Below are 27932 nucleotides of genomic sequence, written 5' to 3' on the forward strand. Positions count from 1 at the left end.
CTAGTACAGTGCTTATCACTTTATGGTAATTGTTCCCCTTAGTCAACTTCTCACCTGCCATGGGTCCTATGATATCTTATTCACCTATGTAATTCCAGAGCCTAGCATTGAACCTAGAATTCACTAAAAATGTGTAAAGAAGATGAACGAACAGAAGGATGGATGGATGGGGAAAGATAACAGTCACTCAGTCAATCCATCTTTCAGGAAATCTATCTTGTGACCAACCACACCTATCTGCTACACAGGTGAATGAATGAATGAGTAAATTGCTGGCTGGGAAATGTTAGAGATGGTGGCTGTTGGGAGAAATAACTTACAGATTATGAGGACCTTGCTTCTGATCTGCATAGTACTTACTTGATCTTTGACCTTGGGAAAGACCCCTTGACTTCCTTTTTTTTGTGTTTCTTCACCTGTAAAACAGATATTATACTCCTTCTTAGCCTGTCATTCAGAGCTCTTGAACTTTCTTATTACATCCTATTGTGACCCTTGCCTCCAAAATTTGTCTCAGCTGGGGCCTAAAAAAAACCCAGCAAAACTAAAGATCCCAGAAATAGATAACTAGAGATGTAGAGATAGAGACAGAAACATGGATGGGAGGAAGGTAGAACAAGGGGGTAATTTTGTGATGATAAGGTGGGGCTAGAGTACTTAAATAAGATGTGCAAATCACAAATCAGGAAGGAAGGATATTTTATAAAATCATTAATACAAAATAAATCTATCTATGTAATAAGAAAAACAGCAAAGACAGAGTTGAAAGATAAGACACAACCTGGGAAAAGATATTTGCTATACATATATAAGGCTCAATCAGACTCGGACTTGTGGAGGGCATACAGATCTAGACACAACTAATCCACTGGTAACTTCCAGTTCCCAAAGAACACCAGGTGAGAAGGTGTGGCTATACAACTAATGGGCTAGGAAGGGCACATAATCCTGATGTTACATTGTCTAGAAAGTAACACTAAGGAAAATATGAACTTTATCTGGATGGTGGAAAAGAGAAAGTCCAAGTTCCAGACTTAGAGGGTGCCTACCTAGTTAGCTTCAGCTACCTCAGGTCTCTATCTCAAACTTGAAGCAGCTAATCTCAGTCTAATTGTAATGTCTCCCAGCTGCAACACACACACACACACACACACACACACACACACACACAGTAATGGTGCTCATTTGCATATATGTGCTGCTCCATTTCTTTGGATTCTGCCCCCTCTTCTTTGCCTGGCTTATACAGACAGCTTTCCTATATCTCCCCCTCCTCAGGTTGACCCTCCTTTGTGCTACCATCTCAGCCCATCTCTTAATGGAAACACTCCACCACGTGCTGTAGTACAATGGCCTGCTTACCTGTCTGTTCCCCACTCCTCACACCCCCAATCCCAGGCTGTGAGCCCCTCAAAGGCCAGGCCTACCTATATCTTTATCCCCAGCACTTCAATACAAGGTCTGGCCCATTAAGGAGGTTCAATGAGTGTTTACTGAACTAAACTGAACCATAAACCCAATGCTATGGAGTTCTTCAGTCTGTCTGCAAAGAAGAAAAAAATAAGGATCAGGAAAGGTTTCACAGAGCAGGTGACATTAGAGCTGGGTCTTGAAAAAATGAGGATAGTACAGAAGATAAACAGCAAAAAGCTATAGGAGCATCTGACTGGATTGCTTCACAGAAGTGAAGAAATCCCAACTAACAGTAGTTACTGATAATTATTATCCCATGAATGGTAGCTTCACCATGACATATTTTGCCTATATTTTATGTTTTTTTAGGAATATATCCCCAGTGACCAGAACAGTGACTGCTATATAGTAGCACTCAATAAGTATTTGTTCAACATTTTGACACTTAGGAGGTGATCAAAAAAACAAACCAACAAGTGATGCAATGTAAGAAATCATAGTATAATACAATCATAGTATAATATAATCCTGTTATGTGGTAACTCTAGGTCACTAGAGTAGATGTTCCAAAGGAGTAGTGAACAGGTCTGCTTTGATCTTCCAGTATCCCTTAGTACACTTCGGAGCAATGTTGGTTGGTGCTCAGTAAATACTGTGGAAAAGGGGTACCTGAGTGGCTCAGTTGGTTGAGCAGTTGACTCTTGATTTTAGCTCAGGTCATGATCTCAGGGTGGTGAGGTCAAGCCCCCTGAGTTCAAGTCCCGCGTGAGAGGGAGCCCCCCCCCCCCCCAGTTGGGTTCTGCTCTGGGTGTGGAGCCTGCTTAAGATTTCTCTCTCTTTCCCTCTTCTCTGCCCTTCACCCCGCTCCCCAGGGTACTCTCTCTCTCTCTCTCTCAAAAAAAAAAAAAAAAAAAAGGGTGGAAAAAATAAGAATCTAGAACGATTAAAAGCAGAGTGGCAAAGGGAACATACCAGGGGGCTAAAACACCCTGGCTTCTAAACCAGGTCCTGAGACATGCTATTCGGCCTTGGGTAAGTTTCTTAGTTTCCTCATCTGACTGGGCTGTTAAGGGACTACCTGAAAGGATGATTATAAACGCCCAAGGTACACAGCTTCCAGAGGCAGACACTCAGCAAATGTGAGTTCTCTACAACACGAAAATACTACTAACACCTTAGTTGACAGTCACCGGAGAGAATAACCGGTAAATGCTGTAAAAGGATGAAGAACGAGCTCTTGTCGCCCCTTTGGAAACTCTTCTAGGGCAAAGGAGACTCTAATCCCTCACGCAAACTAAGTTTCCAGCCTCACCTGCCTCCGTCGTCGCTTCCGCCTCCGAGGCGTCTGCAGGGGCTGCGTCCCGGCAACGCGGGAAGCGCGCCTGCGAGACTCCCGGGGACCTCGGAGCCGCTCCACGGTGGCGCCTACCACAACCTTCTGTACCCCTTGGTAACCGCGGCGCGGTGGCAGACCGTGTAGGCGGCAACCGGTGAACGCAGCTTCTAACTACTATAAGTCCCGGCAAGCCCCGCGGCCACTTCCGCCGGCCACCTCGCGTCAGCCAGCCCCGGACTACGGATCCCGACGGACTCCGGGCGGCGCGTCACGCCGTCAGCTTCAGCCAATTGGCTTCGGACAAGTAGGAAGGAGGGAGACGCAGAGGCAGACAAGATGGCGGCGGCGTCTGCACAGGGCGGGAGGAGTGGTGGTGGCGGAGGCAGTAGTGGGGCCGGCGGTGGTCCCAACTGCGGGACAGGCGGTAGCCGCAGCGGCTTGTTGGACAAGGTGAGGAGCCTGTTCTTGGGGACAGACGAGAATTTGGGAGGCCCGGGAGGCGGCGAGCCCACCTTCCCATCCCCGCCCCCCTTTTCTTCTGTGGCTTCTCAGCGGTAGTCCTCATCTGGCCCACCCTCGGAACCCGACCGGCGCTTGTAGGCGGGTGTCTCCATACCTCGCACCCCAGCTCTCTCCTCTTCAGGCTTTCTTTTTTTCTTGGTAGTGTGTATGATCCTTAACACTAGCCACCACACGGGATAATTTATTCTCAATTTCAATGCAGCCAGCACTTTTCCTCGGAGGTGCTTGGGGCCACAGTTGATGTGCCCATTTCACTGACGGGGAGAACAAGCCCGAAGGCATGAACGCAGCTCTTCGAAGTCAGCAGCCCCCAAACTCTCCACCATGACCACCACAGTGGGTGCTGCTACAGATTCTAAGTGTTCCTTGACTTTTTGCTTATGGAAGTTTCTAGGCGTTTTATCAGAGAGTCCAAATACTGAATTTACTTGAGTATTTACTTACCTTACTGAGCTGAGAGGAACCCTCTTAAGATTTCTTTTTTTCCTTCTCCCCCTCCCCGCTCTTTTTACTCCTCTGCCTGCAACCAAGTGCGGTAAATGACTCGGATTCTGAACTTGCTGCCTGCTCTAGGTAGCCTGTTTCCCTCTCTGCCCATTCTTTTTTTTTTTTTTTTTTTTTTTTTTTTTTGTTAAACTGTGGCCCTAGTAACAGGGCTTAAAGGAAAAGAAAAAAAGGAAAACCGTGCCCCTCGGTTGGCCTGTCTTGCCCTTTGCAGAGGATCTTGAAAGAAACAGTTGGATGGAGATGTAGGTCCTAGTACTGGTTCTGCCTCTAATTAGCTGTGTAACCTTGAAATATGCTTGTTCTCCCTGTGTCTGTGGGCTCATCTGTAAATGAGGAGCTTAGCCTAAAGTACACTTAGTCCCTTCCAGTTCTCTCATTGTAGGGCCCTGGGCCAGTTTCATGAGAAATGTTAAGCGTGGGCCTATTAATATAGTAAGTAGGATTTTTTTGCTGTAATGGAAAGCAGCTTTCAGACACCCTTGTGCCTAATGCATGATAGGGCCTAAGAAACAAATATGTGATCATATTGAGGAATTCAGATCCAGGTCTTTGTGCTTCTGTTTTTGGGTGTCACTGGTTTTGAATCATATGGTTCTCACACTCTTTAAGAGGAATGAGTTCTGGGGATCGGAATGGTTAAGTTGCTCCAAGATGTGAGAGTTTTGGGAATTGGTGTTTATTTTCATACATAAACCCTGCCTTTCTGCTGGTGAGCATCTCACAGCCTTTGCTCATCATGTCCCATTGACTCTTCTTGCTGTTCTCTCCGTTTGGATCATCACCAGCAAACATTTAGCGGGGGCATTTTTTACTGAAGAGTATATGGTATCATTACACTATTGAAAGAACCTGGATCTGAGGATTGTAAGATACAGGCTCTGCTACTTTCAAACTGTATGAAGACTGGCAAGTCAGTTAACCTCACTAAGCTTACTTTCCATCTGAAATCGTATGGTTTTGGGGAGAACCAGATGAGGTCATATACATGAATGATCTCTGTAACACATGTTGCATACACATGCGCAATGGCAGAAGAAAAAAATCAAGAATCCTACTGTCCGAAAGTACTCAGTATAGCTGACTATAGGAAGAGGTACCCCAAATATTAAAAGTATTTGGTGTATTCAGATGTGTGTTTTTTACAGAAATAGAAATGAGAAAGAGAGTGATCCCTCAGAACTAATTGATAAGGAGGTGAGGGCCCAGGGGAAGACCTCATGTCTGAGGGTGGACCTGGGACCTTATTTTGGGAGAGAAGGATGGCATACTAGGTGAGAATGTCCTTGAGCAGATGGTGCTTGATGTTTCAGGTAGTGAGTTGACTGGATTGCTCTGTAAGAGACCTGTAGTGACATGACGGTAGAATCAGATTGAAGAGGGCATGGATTGCTTGGAGTAGAAAGCTGTTGAGGCTATATAAAGTGGTTTTCAGAAAATTAGTTTGGAGAGGTAGAAATTAAAAGCTTTCAAATAAGACCTTATACCATACTAGTGTGTAGCATCTATTATAAAAAGAAAGACAAGTTTGAGTTCTAATATAGCTTGTTAAAATCCACATGGCCTTGGATAGGTTACATGATATTACTGAACTTAAATTTCCTTATGTAAATAATATGGGTTCCCGTATGTATTGTGGGCTTGTTGTAAATATTGTACAATATCTGGTAAGAATTCTTTGTGAACAGTACAAAAATAGAATGACCAGGCCATGAGAACCCTAACTTGAGTAGCAGCAATAGATAAAAGGCCTTAAAAAAGAGCACTTGACAGAGTTAACCAAGAAGTGAGGGTCGTAGAGGATAGAAAATAAGATGTTAGGTGATTTTTCTTGGGAAATTTCGTTTCAGCTTTACATCAAGTCGTTCCTCCTTTGAATTCTCTAGCCTTTATTGCACATGGGAACTAAGCTGTCACTTAATATGACATACTGTCTTATATTTTCCTACCAATTTGTATTTGTCCAGTTTCCCCTGAAAGGTCCTTATAGTTCTCTGAGACAGTCAACACAGAATAAGTACTTGCTTCATTAAATTTAGCAGACCAAAACCCCCTCAGATCTGCCTCCTCAGTCTTCAGAAACTGCCTTAGAGAATGATGCCTTTAATTGTCCGAAAACTGAAGGAAGGTACGGTGGAAGGGAAGACAGAGAAAATGTTATTCTTAGGGGAGCAGGGTCTGAATGAATAGAGAAGCTTTTTTGCTCTGCAGGACTGAGAGGCTGTTACCTTATAATCTCTTTAATTTTATTTGTCTTGATTTTTTTGGAGGGTCTTTGTTTCCTGCAGCTGTAATTTCACTTGCCATGAAGAAATGTAATAAAGAGATGTAAATGTGCTTCACTTTGCTTCTAGCTTTCCCTAAGCAGATGTGAATTTCTGCTCCTATGAAACTGACTTTGAGAACAAAGCAATTCTAGTTTCCTGATCTTAAAAATAGGTATGCAAATGCAATCTTCCACCCTCCGTCACAGAATAACTTAGATCATTGCAGTAAGTTATTTTGCCCAGAATACATCAAAGCATTTTCTTTTACCTAGCAGACTGTAAAGAAAATTGCTTGCTTAATTGTTTTAGCTATTATAATTGACAGGTGGTATTAAACCGTGCTTTCCAGAACTATATCCAAGTCTTTTTAACTTTGTACATGGATTTCTGTCTCCTGGCTGGATTTGTTTAGGCTGCTAAAATTGTTTGGCTATGAAAATGAAGTATTAAACTGTGTTTTTAGAAGCTGTATTCAGACCCTTTTAACTCCATACCTGTTTAACTTCATTTCTGTCTCCTGGCTGGACTGTCATCCTGATGGTAAAACAGAGATTTTATATTTTAATAGTTGAGGACACAGGCTCTGGAGCCAGCCTATCTGCTTGGCTTTGAATCCTGGCTGTGCCACTTAGCAGATATGTATTCTTAGACAAGTTAATAGATTTTTTGTATCTCTATTTCCTCATCTGTAAGTGAGAATAATAATATTTACCTTAAAATGTGTCTGGGACTATGAGTAGCACACAGTAAGCACTTAACAAAAAATATATGTAGCAACTACTAACTAGCCGGTTACTCTGGTCTTCACCTTCCTTAGATACATATTTTTTCCTGACATCATATAAAGATATCAGACTCCATTGGGGTTTTAGTTAAAAATACAGATTTCTAGACCTCATCCCAGACCTGAGTCAGATTCTCTGGAGGTGGGACCTGGACAGCTGTATGTTTTTACACATAGCTATTTATTTATTTATTTTCTCTACATTTTAACAGTTACTTCCAGGTTGAGAATTATCTTAGATTACTTTTTAAATCCCTTCTGGTTCTAATATATTAAAGGTTTTTTGTTTATTTTTGCTTGGTTTATAACTGTTCTGCTTAATCAATAGTGGTTTCTCTAAAATGTTTATAATGAGATTTTGAAATTCATCTGTTCCAGCATCCTCATTTTATAGACATGTACACAGTTGAAGAGGGGAAGACGAAGCAACTTGTTCAAGATGAGACACTGAGTTAGTTACAGTTCCAGAACCTGGTTTCCCAGTTCTTAATCCAGTGCTCTTGCCTCTCATACTGGAGCAGGCCCTGTGCTAAATACTGCAGTAGTGGAAAGACCACCTGTTTTGAGGTTGGAAAACCTAGATTCAAGCCTTGGGTTTATCACCCATCAACCATGTGTCCTTAGACAAGTCATGTATCTCCTTTTGGCCTCTTCAGTGGTATCTTAGCTTACCAGATTTCTGATGTGATATGCCTGAACCTAACCCACCCCTGAACAAAGATGAACAGTTTTATGGCATAACATCTCAAAGCTCATTTTTTACTTCATCAAAATTAAAAACTTTTATGTCAAAGGACACTATTAAGAAAGTGAAAAAATAGTCCATAGACTGAGAAAATATTTGAAAACATATTTCTGATCAGTGTCTAATATCTAGACTATATAGAGAATCTTACAACCCAGTAATAAAAAGACTAACTAAAAAAAAATTTTTTTTTTTTTTTTTAAATAGGCTTTATGCCTCACATAAAGCCCCCAGTACAAGGGCTTGAATTCAGGACCCTAAGATCAAGACCTGAGCTGAGATCAAGAGTCAGATGCTTAACCGATTGAGTCACCCGGGTACCCCAAGACAAACTAATTTTTAAAAGAATAAAGGATTTGAATGACATTTCTCCATATGAAGATATACAAATGACCGATAGACCCATGAAAAGATGCTCAGCATCATTTGTCATTGGAAAAATGTAAATCAAAACCACAGTGAGATGCCACTGGGATGGCTATAATAATAATTTTAAAAAGAAAAGAAAAATAACCATTGTTGGTGAGAATGTGGAGAAATTGGAACCCTCCTACATTTCTGGAGGGAATGTAAAATGATGTAGTCCCCTTGGAAAAATGGTTTATTAGTTCCTCAGAAGGTAAAACATAGAATTACCATATGACTTAGTGTATTTCACTCTTGGATATAAACATAAGGGAATTGAAAGTGTATGTCTGTACATAAAAACTTGTACACAAATGATCATAGCAGTATCATTCACAGTAACCAAAAGGTAGAAGCAACCCAGGTGCCCAGAAAGTAAATTAGTGGTTGCTGGGGGCAGCCAAGGGGATTGGGAATGACTGCTTATGGTTATGGGGTTTGTTTTAGGGTGATGAAAATATTCTAGAATTAATGGTGATGGTTTTACAACCTGTGAACATAATAAAAACCACTGAGTTACACATTTTTAAATGGTAAGTTTTATGGTGTGTGAATTACATCTCAGTTTTAACTCATACCTTTTTTTCTTTACAGTGTTTATGGAGTAACCTCTAAAGCTTCAAATTATTATTACTTTCTTAACCAGTCATTCACAATTATGTAACAGTGGTATCACAGATGTTAACTGTCTCCATCTGCCTCATCCCTTTTTAGCTGTTGCCTGCTCCATTTCTCTGATCTCTGTTTTGTTAAATTTCAGTAATAGTTTTTTGTATTACTTGAACTTTCAGTAGTATTTGACTCATTGATCACTTCTTTTTAAAAAAAAATTTTTGTTTTTTTGGTGGCTTCTAGAAGATCATTTGCTTCTGGTTTTCCTCCTCCTTCATGGCCTCTGTCTTTATTGTCACTTTTTTGTTTTCTCACGACCTGTAAATATTGGCAAGCCCTTTTCCTCTATACTCATCCCCAGGAAATACCAGTGTCATGGCTTAAGTACCATCTGTAAATTGATGATTTCCATATTTGAACTTCCAACCTGGTCCTGTCCTTTGAACCTCAGACTTACATGTCCAACTGCCTACTTGCCATGTCCACCTGGATATCTAATAGTAGGTATATTAGACTTAAATAGCCAGAACCAGTCTACTTACCTCATTTCTCTGGTGTTGCCACTAATGTTCATGCTCATAATTAACACATGGCAATTACTAACTTCCAGCTTAACTCCAGTGATAAATGTAGCTGTTAATAAGCCACTAGTAAGTAATTTTCTTTGCAGTATTTCTTGGTCATTTTTATTAAAAAAATGGGTTGAGGGGCGCCTGGGTGGCTCAGTTGGTTGGATGACTGCCTTCAGCTTGGGTCATGATCCCAGAATCCTGGGATGAGTCCTGCATCAGGCTCCCAACTCTGTGGGAAGTCTGCTTCTCCTTCTGACCTTTTCTGCTCTCATGCTCTCTCTCACTCTCTCTGTCCCAATTAAATAAATAAAATCTTTTTAAAAATAAATAAATAAATTTTAAAAATAGATTGAAAATTACGTATGTTACCAAGAGCTATAATCTCTCTTTGAGATACTGTGGTATTTCTGAGTTGGGATCTAAATTTGGTGATAGTGCCCATTCTTAAGACAGACATTATTTTCTCCCCAGATCGAACATTTTTTTCTTATTTTGAATGTGTGCATATGGCTTTAGGGGTCCATATTTCCAACTCAAATAGTAATCTTACCTTTTGAGTCTAACATCCGTTTTTATAATCTTATTTTGGTTTAGAAAATTCTGAAATATCTCAGTTTAAACGTCTTAGACTCAGCATATACAAATGCGTATTTCTCCTTTGTGCATCTATGTGGCTTTTCTTGGAAAATGACATGATGGCTCAGCTATTTAAGCCTGAATTTTTTTTTTTATCCCTTTGTTGCTGCTCTTATTCAGCCCCTGCATCTAAATGGGTCCCCATCTGATGTATTTATCTCCATTGTTACTCCTCTCTAGACCATCTACCAGGTTGCCACTAAAAATGGCTTTAAAAAACAAAACACAAATTTGATTGTGTTGTTTCTCTGTCAGCTTAAAATATTCTCTATTGCTTGTCTCAGAATAAAGTCCAAAGCCCCTTACATAGTAAATAAGACTATCTAGGATATATTCCTCTGTCAAGTGCCTCATCTCCTATTACTTTTCCTCTTTGCAGCTTATATCCCCTTTCTAAACTGGGAAAGACCTTTCAAAGAAGGGAGAGAGAAACTGTGTTAGTTTTTCTTAGAGCTATACTTAAGGCTCTTTCTAAGTCAGAGCAGGGTCCCTTTGGCACTACTCATTTCTGGTAGCCTTCATCTCTTCAGTTTCAAATTGAATCTTTTGAGTCTTACTGCTCTTTGTCAACAAAGAAACTTTATGAAACAATTCATTGAGGTCTTTATCACTGCATAACTTCTCTTTTAACATTCATTAAAATAAGAAAATAGAAGTGTTCATCCTATTATTTCATACCCAGGGCATTTTTGTATTACTGGACATGCCTTTAATGACCAAGGATTTTGTCCTTTTTTGCCATTAAAGCCAGAAGATGCATGGGGAGCAGGAAAAGCCTGTAATCCTCAAATCATTTAATTGAGAAAATGTCTTCCTGCACTATTTACATAAGCTCAAGACCTGGATTGTGTTTAATATTCTTCCAAAGTCCTTAGAAGGTAGAGTTCTTAATACCATACCTGCAGTGAAATGTCTTCGTAGAACTTATTATTCATATCTGCAGCAGAGACTTGTAACTGAAATGAGTCTTTAACTGAAACGAGTCTTTGTCATGTTCTGTCAAAGCTGTTGAATGTGTATATTCTATGAATTGGTCAGCCTTCTAGGTCTGGCAATAGGTATGCTGGTCCAACAAAGTGTTTTTCACTCTTACGTTGGTACTGACAGGGAAGTGATCTCTTTAAACTAGGACTTTCTGAGCTATATTTTCAGTTAAATTGCAGTTGGTTTTAAAGGGAGAGAAATGGAAAATTCAGATCTGTTCTGTGGGTTTCGTTTGCATATTCAAGATTAAAATCTTTTTTTAAGTTTTTTTTTATGTTATTATAACATTAAATAGGAATCAGGATACTTTGTATAGCTATCACTTGAGGGATTTGTATCTTTTTCTTCTGTTTTTTTGATGACTAAGAATCCCTTTTCTTATATTTTGTGGGAAGCAGTGTGGAAGTGAGAAAGAGAATGGGATTTGAAATCATGAAAACTCGGTTGAGTCCTGGTTTTACTCCTGCCTTGCTGTCACTTTGTGCAAATCTTTTAAACCCTTAGTGTCATCTGTAAAAGCAGGATATTAGTCAGTTCGAGCTGCTTTATAAAAAATACCATAGATTGGGTAGCTTAAACAACAGAGTTCTTTCTCATGCTTCTAGAGCCTGGGAAGTCTGAGATCAGGGTGCCGGCATGAGTGGGTTCTGGTATGGGTCCTTCTACTATTTATGGACACCCTTCTTGTATCCTCACGTGGTGGGAAGCAGAGCGGAAGCAAGCTGTCCTGCCTTTTTTTTAAGGGCACTAATCCCTCTCATGAAAGTTCTACCCTCATGACCCAGTTGCTTCCCAAAGGCCCACCTCCTAATAGTATCTACATTGAAATTACAATTTCAATATCTGAACTTTAGGGAAGACATAAATGTTTGTCCATAGTGGATGACAATTGTTCTTAATAGGCTTTTTATAAAGATTAAACAAGATGGTGTATATAAAACATTTAGCTTAATACATAGGACACATTACACACTCAGTAAGTTATAACTACGGTTATACCTCCCTTAAGTTCTCTGGACAAGAACTGAGTGAGATTATTTCAGCCATGTATATGTTAAGTTTAAACTAAAAGTTAACATTTTAGAAATCTTTTCCTGCTTTGCGCAGTGGCAGTATCGTAGCCAATGAGGTTTATCCGAGGCGCGATTATTGCTAATAGAAATCTTTTCCTTCTCTTTTTTCTTTATAAGAGTTCAAACATCTTTTTAGTAAGTAGCTCTTGATGCTGTATTACGTCTTGACTCTGTATTATATCCCTGATTCTGAGAACATAAAAATGTTACTGAGGGAGCTGTTCTATAAATCCAGCTAACCAGATGCAGTGTATTAGTCTTACATAATAGCAACAACAGTAGCTAATTTTTTTTTAAAGGTTTTATTTATTTATTTGACAGATAGAGATCACATTTAGGCTGAGAGGCAGGCAGAGAGAGAGAGAGAGAGAGAGAGAGGAGGAAGCAGGCTCCCTGACAAGCAGAGAGCCCCATGCGGGGCTCGAGCCCAGGATACTGGGATCATGACCTGAGCCGAAGGCAGAGGCTTTAACCCACTGAGCCAGCCAGGTGCCCCAACAGTAGCTAATTTTTAATTACTTGTTGTGCACTAGGCATTTTACTGTGTCTTAAAATTACTATAATTAATCCTCAGACTAATGTGTGAAATAGATTATCTTTTTTTTTTGAAATAGATATCTTTATCATCTTCATTTTACAGTTGAGCATACTAAGGCCATAGAAAGATTAAATTATTTGCCCTATATCATCCATTAAATGGGGAAGTGAGAAAACACAAGTAGTTGGACTCCAAAGTTGTAGTTTTTAACCACTATGTTGTGCTCCTTTGCATAATAAGGGCCCACCTTATTGGGTGAAGAAAGAGTGCATTTGCCCATATCTGTTTATAATCCGTTGGAATTCAGTTAGCTTCTGGCTTGAATTATAGCACATCTTTGAGAGTAATGCCACAAACAGAATCTTCCTTGGGGTTAAGTTCAGAGATGAAGACAAGTTAAAAATAGATTTCTACCATTGAAGAAGGGACAGTTTTATGGTGAGCCGTGTATTTGTAACTTAGCCCTAAGTCATTTTCTTGCCTTCTCTTACTGGCTGTGTGACACTTAATATCCCTGAATGCTAATTTTCTAATTTGAAAGACATTGGTATCCAGATTGAGGATCTGCTTACAGCCTAGCAATAGTACTGGCAGTTTAATAGTGAATGAGAATTGACCTGCAAAAGGGACATCATCTTGAAATTTTAGATAAACGACATAAAGAACTTTGTGTGAGTTCTTCCAGAAGGGAAAAAGCATTGAATGAAGGATCAGGAATCAGAATGGCTTTAGGAATCCCACAAACTGTTGAGACAATGGAATAAAACTTTAAAATTTTTGAAGACAACTTACTTCTCTTAAGTGTGAGGGTAGAATAAAAAGACATTCTCAGATGTGCAGTTTCAAAATTTATTTCCCATGTGCATTCTTCAAGGAAGCTTCCAGAGGATGTGCTCACGAGATCAAAGGAATAGTAAACCAAGAAAAGAGTAAAACATGGTGTCTAAGAAAAGCAGGTTCAGCCCATGAGAAGGTAAAGGGAAATAGTAAATAATTAATAGTAAAGGGAAATTCCAGGGTGACAGCTGTACAGCAGGCCTGGAAAGCGGTCCATGCAGGTCAGAGCAGGTCAGGAGGCTCCAAGACCAATTTCTCTAAAAAGATGAAAATCACAGAATGCTGAATACTTTTGCACATACTAAGAGGAGATTTAAACAATTGCAAGAGAATTCAGAACTATACTGGTGACAAATACATTGATTAAAAACAACCACCAAAACAACAGTAGCTTCAAGGAAAACAAAAGCTATCAGGAAAGAAAAAGTAATCCAAGTATACTACATGACTCATCTGTGAATAGCATTTATAATCATAATGTACCGTTTGAATAAATGACCTAGCCAAAATTAAGCTGTTATAGAAGACCCAGTCACCAGTGATCTGCTATGACTGTGGTGGAGGAGGAGCAGGAAAAATTAATGTGAGTGTGGCAGGGATGAAATGGCTACATTTCCTCTTTTATGGTGAGAAGTCCCTAGGTTTAATGCCAAAAACTGAAAAATTAAGAAATAACAATGTAAACATTTTCTAATACAGATGAAGATATCTTAAAAAATCAGAAGGAGGTAAAAGTAGTGTCTCTTTTGGGGAATGGGATTGACAATAGCAATGGTCTTAAAGTCAGTATCTGTGATTGTTAATTAGGCCCAGTATATACGTATCTGTAATAGGCAGGCGGGAATGTGAGAAAGAGGAACTGTGTGAAGTTACAGCATCTGCTGTGTCTTAATTGGCAATATGCCTGTATTAGGGGTCCCCAAGACTATGTTCAGTGATTCACTAGAAGGACTCAACAGGACTCAGTGTGTAGTTGTACTCAAGGGCAAGGTTTATTTCAGCAAAGGAAGAAAATGCATAGGATGGAAGTCTGGAAGAAACCAAGTGTAAGATTCCAAGAGTCTTCTCCCAGTGAAGTCCCATAAGTTGTGCTTAATTCCTCTGGCAGCAGTGCTCTGACAGTACCTGTCGAGTGTTGTCTGCCAAGGAAGCTCATTAGAAACCCAGTGCCCAGATTTTTTACTGGGGGCTGGTTTAGTATGCACCTTCTGCCTAACCTGTGCCCACATGCCAGACTCCCAGAAAAAAACAAAACAAAACTGGTGTTTAGCATAAACCACATTATTTATACAAATGGTTTAAATCACTTAGGGAAAGTTTTTATCAGCATAGGAGACTGTTCACCAGCCTTTATTAACTCTCAGGATGGTAGTCTCATGCCTAAATTACCTCTTTTTTGCACAGAGCCTTTCTTCGTAATTTATCCTGTGAGGTCCCACATGAAAGAAGCCAACCTTGGCTGTGCCTTTTTATTACTAAAGGAAAGCAGTTTGCACTTACGGTTGAAGAAGATAAGAGCGGGAGAAAACATTTCTAAAATCCCCTGAATAGCAGTAGAGAGAAAATAGAAGAGTAGCATACATTTTAGTTGATGAGCAGTTTTAAGAATGACAGAAAATAAATCAAAAAATAAGTGCCTGATGTCTACCCTCCTGACCTTTTCCCAGAAGTCTCTGTACTACAGCAGAGATACTGTTTCCTCTAAAATAGGCTAAAGGTTTTTTCATGCACCCAAAATGGATTGCCTACTCGTTTGAAATTTTTATGAAATATGGTATTTGTTTACTTGATATAAAAAATTAAGAGTTGAGCATTATGATCTATAAAAGACAGGTTTATCAGAGTATTTGTAGTACCCTGTCACTTAAACTATGTTCATGTAATTTGCATTTGAGAACATTTTTGCTATATAAAATATTCACATGTTTAAAAATTTTAAATAAAAATTTTAAAGGCATTCTTTTTAATCAAATAAAATTGAAAGTGATTTGAAGAAAATAAAAATCAAAAAAGCCATACATTGATAAGTCAGTTCCACCCATGTCCCTCGACCATCTCAAGATACCTGGGTGCACCAGTTTATTTAACCAGTCCTCTGTAGTTGAGTATTTGAGTTACTTTTTTGCTACTAAAAGCACTGCTGCAGGGGCACCTGGGTGGCTCAGTGGGTTAAAGCCTCTGCCTTCAGCTCAGGTCATGATCCCAGCGTCCTGGGATCGAGCCCCGCATCGGGCTCTCTGCTCAGTGGAGAGCCTGCTTCCCTTCCTCTCTCTCTCTGCCTGCCTCTCTGCCTAAATGTGATCTCTGTCTGTCAAATAAATACATAAAATCTTGAAAAATAAAAATAAATAAAAATAAAAATAAAAGCACTGCTGCAGTGAGTAGCCTTGTATATTAGTTCATGTGCATGCAGATACGGAAAAATTCCCAGAAGTGGAATCCAAGATGCTAAGTTGTCTTAGTATGTGTTGTACCATTTTGAATTTCTGCCAACAATGTGTGAGACAATCACTTGATTCTCTACTTTTGTAGATGATGGAAATTGGAAAGGGGTTTGTCCAAAGTCATGTAACTGGTAATAGGACCAGTTATATTTTGATTTTTAATTCAAAATACTCTTTCCAACAGACTACACTGGATTTGCTGTTTTCCTACAGTTAAGACATGCTGGTAAAATACAAAAGTTGTTAGCCGACATTTTGTTAGTGTCTGAAAGTTCATGGGTGTAAACTGTCTTAAGTTTTGTGGTAATAGAATGAAAGGATGAACAAGTGGAGCTTTTTTCCTTGTTCCCACATTTGGGTAAAATGAGAATGGAATATATGAGTTCACACTGTAGTCTCTGTAGCCTAGGTAAATGTTTGGTTTGGGGCTTATAGATTTAGCTTTCCAGCATGGATATTGGCAAAATCATATGAGTACCACCTGATTCTAGTGACTTAGTCTCCTTCAACTTCATTTTTAAGTGTTTGTCTTTTAGCTGTCCAACATCAGAGGACAAGGAATAAATGTACGTATACTTGAAGATGCTCTTGTTAAGTAAAAATTCAACCAAGTAATTTTTAAAGATCTAATTGGCTTTAATAATAGATTTATGAATCGGGCAGCATCCCATCTAGGAGGTAGAGGGAAGCTCCAAAAGGCTACAGAAATGGAAAGATTTTTAAAGCTGGAGAGGGAGTGGAAAAAAGGAATTATTAGCGAAGAAACCATTTTTTTAAAAAGATTTTGTTTATTTATTTGACACAGAGAGAGAGAGAGAGAGATCACAAGTAAGCAGAGAGGCATGCAGAGAGAGAGGCAGAAGCAGGCTCCCTGCTGAGCAGAGACCCTGAGATCATGACCTGGGCCAAAGGCAGAGGCTTAAGCCACTGAGCCACCCAGGTGCCCTGAAGAAGCCATTGTTTTAAGGTGAGGTAAGTTTCCTAGTGCTGATCAGGAATTTCTTCTGTTGACTGGTTAAAGGGCATATTTCTTGGGGGTTAAAACTGCCCTTAGGTTAGGTACTAGGTCGTAGTTCACTGACTTGAGGTCTTAACCTAAGTGATACCATTTTGTGCCTGGGATTGGGGGGAGGCATTTAAACACTCTTAAGGAAGTAGTTCGTTTTACTTTCAGTAAGCTCCTATGCCTCTTGATTCACAACTTTTCTATTTACAGTGGAAGATTGATGATAAACCTGTAAAAATTGACAAGTGGGATGGATCAGCTGTGAAGAATTCTTTGGATGATTCTGCCAAAAAGGTATTTTATTGGGTTGGGTGTCTGTTAGTGTATATATAGCTTATGTCTGCAGGATCTTTTTTTCTGAGACTTGGAATGGCTGTAGTTGTTAGTTTAAGGAATTGAGCCATAAAGCAGTTTCTGAAATCCTTACAGTAAATGTGGGGAACATGTTAAAATGTTAGCTACCTCAGGCTTCTGTCAAATTTAATTTTTGAATTCCAGAAAGCTGGTGATCAATTGTTTTTTGAGGTTACTTGGCCTAGAGCTAAGAGGGTTGAAGGAATATAGGACATTCATTCATGATTGGACATCTCTCTATTTAAGAAGGGAAGAGGGGCACCTGGGTGGCTCTCTCTGTTAACCATCTGACTCTTCATTTTGGCTTAGGTCGAGATCTCAGAATTGTGAGATTGAGCCTCACATCAGGCCTCACATCGGGCTCTGCACTGGGCGTTGAGCCTACTTAAGATTCTCTCTTTCTCTCTGCCCCTATCCCCCTTCTCTTTCTTTTTTTTTTTTTTTTTTTTAGATTTTATTTATTTATTTGACAGAGAGAGATCACAAGTAGGCAGAGAGAGTGAGAGGGAAGCAGGCTCCCTGCCAAGCAGAGAGCCCAATGCGGGACTCGATTCCAGGACCCTGAGATCATGACCTGAGCCGAAGGCAGCGGCTTAAACCACTGAGCCACCCAGGCGCCCCCCCCCCCTCTATTTTATTTTTAAATTTTATTTATTTGACAGAAAGAGTGCACAAGCAGAGGGAGCAGCAGGCAGAGGGAGAGGGAGAAGCAGGGAGCCCGGGACTTGATCCCAGGACCCTGGGATCATGACCTGAGCCGAAGGCAGACGCTTAACAACTGAGCCACTCAGGCATCCCCCCTTCTCTCTTTAAAAGAAAAAAGCAGGGGGAACTTTTAGCTTCGTCCCAGGGAAAAAGTTGAGGATTAAAAAAATGATGAGAAGTTGATGAACTTTTTCCTGGGATCATTGAGAATAGCTTGAGTCTTTTTTTGCTTGAAGTGGTAAAATCCTGATTGGAGAGAGCTGTTGGTAATTTTTGATAATATAACTTTTATCATGGAAGTTAAGAATAAAAGCACATATTAGGAAGGAAGAAGTCCTGTGAGCTTGATTCCTTGTTCTTTTTACTAGGTACTTCTGGAAAAGTACAAGTATGTGGAGAATTTTGGTCTGATTGACGGTCGCCTCACCATCTGTACCATCTCCTGTTTCTTTGCAATAGTGGCTTTGATTTGGGATTATATGCACCCCTTTCCAGAATCTAAGCCTGTTTTGGCTTTGTGTGTCATATCATATCCTTTATTTATGCTCAGGTTTGTTTTCTAGTGACTGTTTATTAAAATCTCTACTGATAATTCTCCCCACTCCCTACAAAAAAAAAACAAACCTTTGATTCTAGGGCCCGTTAGTGTTAGAATTTAACATTATGAGCTATGAGCCTCTGTAACTTTAGTTAGTGATTATCATTGATATTTGAGATTTAATGTGGCTATTTTATCTTTAATTCTGTTTAGTTATTGTAGAGATGATTATAATCCAAGTGTGAGTGCCTTAAGAGCAAAACACCCAGTATAGTGAGACCCAGTTCTCATTTCTAGCCTACCACATTCCCATTAGACCTACTGCTTCAAGAAACTCATTGCAGGATATTAGGGAAGGATCAGATTTTGGAGATTCAGGGTTCCCTGAAGCTGTTGGGCTAGACTGAGAGTTACTGAGCATGAGATAGAGGAGTGGTTTGTGTAACATGGAATTACATCCTATTCTGGAGCTCAGGAACCTGGGTTTGAAATCCAAGCTGTTTTTGTGATTTTATGATAATAAGAACTTAACTTATTGGAGACTGTTTGAATGCTGCTCTATTATAAATAGGGGCAATGCACATTCAGAATTAAAAACATTAAATGAGACATTTTATAATGTTTGGTTATGTAATCTCTCAGATTCTTTCCTTTCCCCTCTCCTTTTACAATATTAGTAGAATCATGTTTGTTAACTATCCACATCGATTATTTCTCAAAAAGCCAAATACAAAGAACTTCTATTATATTGTCACTGTAATTATAAAAATTCCACTTGTTCATAGTAACAGTTTTCTTGTGGTTCCCACCACCTCCTCCCTAAGTCAATCTGGACATACTGAATTTTTCTTTGTAACTTAAAATATATTGGATGTCTTTTCATGTTGGAATATATAGGGCTGCCTTATTAATATCCACACAGTATTTTTGAGTGTCTGCTATGTGCCAGCACTGTACTAATTTAAAACAAATCATTTTGGTAGGCAGTATACTTATCTTAACAATGCTGCCACTACCTGAAATATTTCTAAAAAATGTACTTTGGGGATTTTTCTTCTAGCAAGCCATTTAATAAAGCAGGCCCTGATTAAAAATGGTATTATCCAAATTGATCCCAAATCATAGTCCCAGAATTGGCACCTTGACTCCCTTTGGTAATCAAATAAATCATCCCAATGTGAATTTTTTTTACCATTAAGGCAGTTCCAAAGACTATGCTATAGGTTCTAGAGGCAGTTACCAAAGGAGTTCCAAGAAGTCTAAACTGTGAGGGCAACATTATTACAAATACATGGCTTCCCAAGAGAATACCATGAAATTTCATTTGTTTGGTGTTTAAAGCAAAACATGCATGATCTTGCTATTTTTATAATCATCTTAGTTTTACATATAATGGTAATGATTCTGTGCTAGACACTAAAGATAAATACACACACATAAGGATGAAAAATGAAATCGCTAAATTTTCAGTGTTTTTACAGCAAGATGAAACTGTCTTCTCCAGGATTATCATTATGGAAGTTTTCATAGCCCTTGTCAGTTTGTGTTATTTCTTTTGTGTGTGTATGTGTGTTTTCTCCTTAACTTTATCTGAACCTATTTTGTAATGATGGGGATCCTGACGATTTATACCTCATATAAGGAGAAGAGCATCTTTCTTGTGGCCCACAGGAAAGATCCTACAGGAATGGATCCTGATGATATTTGGCAACTATCCTCCAGTCTCAAAAGGTATGACTATCTTCATAGATCCTTAAATCCTGCTGTTGGATTTTCTTTCAGAGTCGAGTCATTTTCAGCAAGAGACAATTTTATGCTTACTCCATGCAGATCATAGTGCTGGTCATGTCAAACTAAGTAAGGGGTATGAATGGTCTAGAAGGTTTTTCCTAGCATTGTACTTCTGAGATTCTGTTATCACAGAAGTGCTCTCGGGATAAACTGGGAGAAAGAACGTTGGTGGAAGGATGAAGAATAGTCTCTTTCCCTCTGGCCAATAAACGGACCCAATTAGAATACAGAACTTTGAAGGCCAAAGTGTGAAGTGAGTTGTCCTTGAAGAACCCTATTGCTTCTATGTCTTCTGTGATCTTGACTGCAGTCTCTGCAATCAGTAATATTTGCGGCAATGCACTTGGCAACTCAGAGAGCACATTTCAGTGTTTCTGACCAGCTGTGAGTATAAGTTCATGCAGGTGACACCTGACGTCTTTTTAGGTATCCAGAGCTGGGTTGAACCTTCCAGCTCATCTCTAGCTGTATGACTTCCTGTATATCATGGAAACTGCTTGAGCTTTAGTCAAAACTGGGTCAAGAACGACTCCTGAGAGTCTTTGGGAAGATGCCAGCTTTTATATATACCAAGTGTAAAAATAGCAAACGTCTGTGGAGCATTAACCATATACTGGATATTATGCCAAGTGCATTATCTCATTCAGATGTTAGAACAACCCATTTTGTAGATAAGAACACAAACCCAAAGGGTTTACTTAATTGTTCCACGGTCCTGGAGTCCAAAAGTGAAATCTAGCAGGTGTTTCAGCCCACATCTGAGTTCAGACCTCATGCTCTTAGTTCCTATCTTGAAAACACATGGGATAGGTCCTAGCACATAGTAGGCTCTTAAATTACAAATATAGTTAATGTATATACAAAGGTAAACATAGCATCAACACCAAAGAGCCTCTTTCATTACCAGCTTATGGAGATGTCTTTGAGGAGGAGCAAAATGTCCTTCTGGGGTTCCAACTGAGTTCTGGCAGGGCTCCCACCTGCCTTTTGACCTCTGCAGTCTTAAATCTATACCTTGTGCCAGGCTCCTAAAAATAGAGTTGCAGAATTCTAGACCCTAGCAACATCTTGATTTCTTTATTTTCATTCATACACTCCATTTCATTCATATGTGCATTCAAACACACAGTGTATTTTTTTAAAGATTTGATTTATTCATTTGAGAGAGAGCACGGGCTGGGAGAAGGGGCAGAGGGAGAGGGAAAAACAAGTCCCCACTGAACAGGGAGCCCAACATGGGGCTTAATTCCAGGACCCTGGGATCGCAACCTGAGCCAAAGGCAGACACTCAACTGGCTGAGCCACCTAGGCACCCCTGCACAGTGTATTATTTTTTAACAGCCTGATTGAGATACAGGTCGCATACCATACATACACTTAAAGTATACAGGTCAATAGTCTAGTGTGTTTACAGATAAGGCAGACATCACCACAGCCAACATAGAACATTTTCATCATCTCAGAAGGAAACCTTGTACCTTTTAGCTATCCTCTCCCTATCCACCATCTCCCACCCCATTTCCTTAGTCTTAAAATCACCATTGATCTGCTTTCCATCTCTATAGATTCTCTGTTCTGGACATTTCATGTAAATGGAATCCTAGACTATATGGTCTTTTGTGACTGGCTCCCTTGGCTTAACACAATGTTTCCAAGTTTCATTATGTTATGGCATGTATCAGTTTTATGCCAAATATTCCATTACATGGCTGTACCACATATTGTTTAGCCGTTTATTAGTTGATGGACATTTGAGTCATTTCCACTTTTGGCTATTGTGAATAATATTGCTATAAATAATCACAAGTTTTTGTGTGTGATTTTCATTTCTCAGGTAATGTCCTAGGAGAAGAATTGCTGGGTCATATGGTAACCCCAGTTTTTTCCTTAGATTTATTTATTTGAGAGAGGGAGTGAGCACACATGCACACAAGCAGCGGGAGAGGGGCAGGGACAGAGGGAGAGGGAGAGAGAATGTCAAGCAGACTCTGAACCAAATGTAGAGCCTGACGCAGGGTTCGATCTCACGACCCTGAGATCATGACCTGAGCCAAAATCAAGAGTTGGCTGCTTAAGTGACTCAGCTATCTCAGCGCCGCATAAGGTAACTCTTTTTAATTGTTTGAGGAATTGCCAGACTGGTTTCCAAAACAGCTGCACCATTTTCAGTCCCTTAGCAGTGTACGAGGATTCTGGTTTTTCCTCATTCTTGCTGATTTTTTATCAGCTGCCATGTTGTTGTTTCTTGTGGTGAGGAAATATGCCACCCCTGTTCCTTCTTATTGCAGTTAAATACGATTCACTTCTCTTTCCTTGAAGATAGCTCCTGGCTCTTTGGCACTCTCTCTAGCATAGCTCCTTTTGGAAGTCTTGGTGACCTCATTATCCAAATAGATGATGGGTTCCGGTTCTCTGGCTTCTCTTCTGATCATTTTGTTTTCTACCATGTCTTAAGCACTTATTTCCTGGACATATCCTAGACTTGGCTGATAACTAATTACCTTCAATAATTTCAGTTTTGAGTATCCTGCTTTCTGATTCCTCTTTTTCTTGTTCTCTTGTCCCAGTGTTCTTCAGCCGCAGTGCCATCCTCGATTCATTGAGCCTCACAGCTTTTTCATTGTCCCTTTTCTCCTTCATTGTCTCAGTTCTCCCTTACGCAATTTATATTCCATGGCATTTCTGTAGTTTAGTTACTCTCACTGTCCTAGAGCATCTATGTTATCTTCTCTGTCCTCAAACCTACCCTCCTCTCCCATCTTTACTCTCAGCCTCTACTTGTTGCTGAGATGGAAGCAGTCAGAAATCTTCCATCATTACCTGCTTGCAGTGCTCTTCAGAGTTTGTTTCTTCCTGAGTTTCTGTCTGCTGCCTTCTGTCGATTTGTCTCCTAGATTCTCTCCCTTCTCATTTACTTCATGTTTGCCTTTCTGCTGGATCATTCCTTGTGGCATGCAAAAATGCTGTCCTTTCTTTCAACTAAAGATAATTAGTTTTGTTCCTCTTTCTCCTCACATGGTCTTATTTCTCTGTCCCTTTTTTCTTCTCTCACTATCTCTTGGATCTGCTTGTCTTTATTTCTCTATTCTCATCTTATTCAACCAGCATTTGATAGTGGATTACTCTTTCCTTGTTATACTTGTCTTTTTTTTAAACTAGATTTCTAGGATACCATAATCTTCTAATTTTCTTCTTAATGTCTGCTTTTTAGTCTCCTTTGTGATGCCTCTAAATTTGAAATGCCACTAGTGCTTGTTCCTAGCGCCTCTTCTCTATCTATATACACTCGCTAGGTGTAATCGTATCTAGAATTTCAAGAGTTTAAAATACCATCTATATGATGAAGATCTCTGAATTTGTATTTTCATCCTAGACCTCTGTCCTGAACTCCCAGCTACATTCCAGTTTCCTGTTTGACCTTGGATCCTAATAAGCATTTCAAAATCCACACATTCAAAATCTAACTCTGCTATCCCTCATCCAAACCTGCATTCCCCCCCAGGTTTCCCCATCTCAATAAATGGCACTTCCATCCTTCTAGTTACTCAGGCCAGAACTCAGTCATTTTGACTGCTCTCTCTCTCAGTCTGTCCAGTATTCTGTCAGCAAATCCCATCAGCTCTGCTTTCTAAATATATCAGTCTGACCACTTCCGTCTCTTCTGCTACCTCATCTCTCAATTAGGTTACTATAATAATGTCTTCATGAACCTCCGCAGCTGCTCTCACTGCTCATAGTCTATTTCCAGTACAGCAGCCAGAGTGATCTTTTTAGAATGGAAGGCATATCCTCCACTCCAAACCATGTCACTCAGAAAAATCTAAATCCTAAGCCTATCTTAGAAATCCATACTCATCTGTTCCTCTGCACCCCCCACACATAATGCATATACCCTCCTTATCTCCATGGCTTCCTCCTCTCTAATATCATTCTATTCTTTAGACATTCCAAGCACGTTCTTGCCCTAGGGCCATTGCATTTGCTGTGAACTCTACTTGGATTATTCTTTTTCCAGATAGCTTGTTCTTCTCTGCCCTAGGGATCTGCTCAAATAACTGCTTAGTGAAGCCTTTCCTGCCTACTATATTTAAAATATCATATTTTTTATTTTATTGCTGATTCTTTCATATACACTAAAGTAAAAGTCCCAAAAGGCAGAGTTTTGCCTCTTACGTTCACTGCTGTATAGCCTTAGCATCTGAAACTGCCTGACACGTAAAGTTAGGAATGAATGAATATATAATTATTCTATAGTAATATATTATTAGATTTTTCTGAGAATATTTTAGATGTAATTATATGTTGTGTAATTGTATAATAAGTTGTATATTACATAATATAAAATAAATACTAAAGTGCATCTCACAACTCATCAGATCATGTCCTACCATCAGAGCTGTGGAACTGCCAGTGGAACTGGGCCTAAAAGTTCTGAGATTACTGTAAAATCAATTAATAGCCTCTGGCTGGAGTTTGAGAAAAATTTTGAGGTGTTGAAAATAGTTTAAGGACTTCCACTCATAGCTCTCCAGGTTGGGAATAACTGGCTAGATAACAGTTTTTTTGTGTTTTGGTTTTTCTTCAGTATGGTTGACACAATGTTACAGTAATTTCAGTTGTACAACATAGTGATTTAGCAGCTCTGTAGTTAGCTCACCGCTAGTGTAGCTATTGTCTACACTATGCAATGTAGTGCTGTTACAGTACAGTGACTATCCCATGCCATGCCTTTTATCACTGTGACTTACTCATTCCATTCTGGAAACCTGTATCTCCCACTCCCCTTCACCCATTTTGCCTGTCTCCCCAGCCACTCTCCTGGCAACAGTCAGTTTGTTCTATGTATTTACAGGTCTGATTCTGCTTTTTGTTTGTTTGTTAATTCATTTCTTTGGTTTTTGTTTTGTTTTGTTTTTTTGGATTCCACATGTAAGTGAAATGATGTTATATTTCTCTTTCTCTGGCTTATTTAATTTAGCATAATACTTTCTAGGTCCATCCATGTTGTCTGTCACAAATGACAAAAACTTGTCCTTTTTTGTGACTGTGTAATATTCCATTGTGTATATACGCCACATCTTCTTTATGCATTTATTGATGGACACAGTATCTGAGTTGACACTGCTTCCATATCTTGGCTATTGTAAATAATGCTGCAGTAAATACAGGGGTGTATGTATCTTCAGATTAGTGTTTTCATTTTCTTTGGGTAAATACCCAGTAGTGGAATTACTAGATCATATGGTATTTCTATTTTTAATTTTTTGAGGACCTTCCATATTGTTTTCCATTAAAATTAGCTGCACCAATTTACATTCCTACCAACAGACTGAAGTGTTCTTTTTCTCCACATCCTTACCAACACTTGTTATTTCTTAGACAATAATTTATTAAGCTATGATTTTTTTTGAGTACTGGTTAATAATAGACATTGTTTTAACAATGACAGTGATCCTGAAAACTGGTGGTAGTTTTCCTGTTTTAAACATGCAGAAACAGAAGCTTCAGCAGTTGCTTTCTCTAAAGGTAGTAACAGCTTGACAGTCCACTGAATGTGCCCTAATTAAATGGAGAAACAAACAAACAGGTCACAGTCAGGGGGAGGAACATCAGCCTGCCAGAGGTTGATTTTTATAAACCCTCTTGAATGGGTGGAGACAGCGAAGGCCTTGAAAGTACCTTAAGGTATAGGTAAGGAATCTCGGGAATTCACGTAGTAAAAGATATTTCTGGCCTGGAATATGTGTAGAACCTGAAACTTGATTGATTACAGGGAACAATGACTGAGCAGCCTGGAATTGGTGAACATCTCTGAAAAACAAAGGTTCTTCATTTTTTCATAAGATTTGGTGCCAAGTGCCAAGCTAGGAATAGAAAAATAAATAAGACGGAATTCCTATCCTTAAGAATCTCTGAGTTTAATGAAGAACACAGATGCATAAACATCTTCCAGTAGATAATTTGATTGACAGCATGGGAGCCTAGCATTAAACATGGCACATGCTAGGTGTTCAGTATCTGAGTTGACAGTTGATGGTATGGTGACAGTTGATGGTGTATGACAAAGGAGAGACATCTGACCCATTTTGGGAAGGGGAACCCAGAAAAGTTTATGCCTTAATATTAACAAATGGGAACTAGTCAGGTGAGATTAGAGAGAAGTGTCTACTAGGAAGACCCTTCTAGCATAAGAAGTTTAAGGTTCAGAGGTAGGAGGTGGCCATATAATTTAACGGTCTATGACAAGGTAAAGGAGGTACACAGTAAGTAAGGCAGACATGGCAATACCTATGAATCAGAACTCGTATTTTTTTTTTTTTAAAGATTTTACTTATTTATTTGACAGAGATCACAAGTAGGCAGGGAGGCAGGCGGGGTGGGGGGAAGCAGGCTCCCTGCTGAGCAGAGAATCCAATGCGGGGCTTGATCCCAGGGTCCTGGGCTGAAGCTGAGCTGAAGACAGAGGCTTTAACCCACTGAGCCACTCAGGCACCCCCAGAACTCATATCTTGAAAGCAGTTAGGAACCCCTGGATTTTTTTTTTTTTTAAAGGATTGATCTGTATGTTACCTCTATCACCAGTAGCCAACTCAGCTCTGTTCTTCAAAAACACTTGATGCTCTAGTGTTACTTGTTGAATCTCTATGTTTGGTTTTTGATTTATTATCTTTGCTTAGGTTCGATGACAAATACACTTTGAAGTTGACCTTCATCAGTGGAAGAACAAAGCAGCAGCGAGAGGCTGAGTTCACCAAGTCCATTGCTAAGTTTTTTGACCACAGCGGGACACTCGTCATGGATGCATACGAGCCTGAAATATCCAGGCTCCATGACAGCCTTGCAACAGAAAGAAAAATAAAATAGCCAGGTTTAAAAGCAACCATCTTTGCTGGATCATGCTGAATTTCATGGTGAGGGAGAAGGAAACAGAACTTAAAATGGATAAAGTAAGATATGTTTAAAATGTCCCTATTTTGTCCTGAAATTTTAGTCCATTCCGGATAAATGGGATTTTCTAGTCCAGATATGAGAAGTTGTAGCTCTGATATCTGCCTTTAGCCTGGTCTGCTAATTGCATTGTTTTGATTTGCTTTTCTGGAAAAGCACTTTTGCTAGCAGCCATACAGACTTTGTCCTTCATACCTAGTAGTCCTTTATATTGTATAGCTTTGTGCCATGCAGCATTTAAAGACTCAGTTTTTAAAATTGTTAACCTGTTGCTGACTTATTGTGTTAATTCCTATTTCAACAGCTATTTCCCATAATTCAGGATACAACTTCTTGTGTATGACAGTTTTCCTTCACACACCATTTTTGTGGGTGTGTATATATCTGACTTGGGGGGAATTGGGAAAAAAACACAGCTTTTTAATTTGTTTAAAACAGACCTTCTGTTACATTTTGTGCTCTTAACCAATTAAAGAAGCCAATGGCATTTTTAATTTTATATCGTCTATGTTTTCCACTAGTATATCCCTGTTGATTTGTTTGTGCCCTTTATTAACTGCCATTTTCTAAAATTTTTTTCAATAAAAGGAAAGAAGACGTGAAAAAAATGGAGTCATAGTCTTGATGGAAGAAACAGAGCAGCAAGTGTTAACAGTCTTACTATGATAGGTTCCTTTTGTTTTTAAGCTGTTTTACTGGTCAGAAACCTGTGCATACCTATAGGTGAGGAACTACTAGCTTTCCAGGGATAACAATGTGACACTCAGTACTTGGCGCCACCCGGTGTGCCAAGTGCTTGATGTGTATTAACTCACTGATGCTCATAACAGCCCTAAGAAGCAGGTGCTGTTATTATCCCCATTTTACAGATGAGGAAAGTGAGGCACCAAAGTTGAATAATTTGTCACACAGCTGGTG

General features: G+C 39.4%; 2 protein-coding genes and 1 pseudogene across 13 annotated transcripts in view; 2 read left to right on the plus strand and 1 right to left on the minus strand.

Annotated features, from left to right (window-relative positions):
- Positions 1-2934, minus strand: part of XRRA1 (X-ray radiation resistance associated 1) — a 65381-nt gene extending 62447 nt beyond the window's left edge. For 5 of the 12 annotated variants that reach the window (XM_046015301.1, XM_046015312.1, XM_046015308.1 and 2 more), the window contains exons 1-2: positions 2726-2802; positions 361-416 (exon numbers count right to left, since the gene is read on the minus strand). The gene's annotated coding sequence lies outside the window, so the exon portion shown is untranslated. Of the gene's footprint in view, positions 1-360; positions 417-2725 lie in introns of all 12 variants that reach the window. The other 7 variants (XM_046015310.1, XM_046015309.1, XM_046015306.1 and 4 more) reach the window with 6 other exon arrangements.
- Positions 2935-3062: 128 nt separating this feature from the next.
- SPCS2 (signal peptidase complex subunit 2) lies at positions 3063-27513 on the plus strand. The gene is made up of 5 exons (XM_046016995.1): positions 3063-3199; positions 16889-16972; positions 18106-18266; positions 19872-20006; positions 26744-27513. The coding sequence occupies exons 1-5, from the start codon at positions 3086-3088 to the stop codon at positions 26928-26930; spliced, it is 681 nt and encodes a 226-aa protein (XP_045872951.1). The 5' UTR covers positions 3063-3085; the 3' UTR covers positions 26931-27513.
- On the plus strand, positions 11876-12033 carry LOC123950085 (annotated as a pseudogene).
- Positions 27514-27932: the final 419 nt, after the last annotated feature.

Source organism: Meles meles, chromosome 8, assembly GCF_922984935.1.
Source record: "Meles meles chromosome 8, mMelMel3.1 paternal haplotype, whole genome shotgun sequence".
Taxonomy (NCBI): Eukaryota; Metazoa; Chordata; class Mammalia; order Carnivora; family Mustelidae; genus Meles; species Meles meles.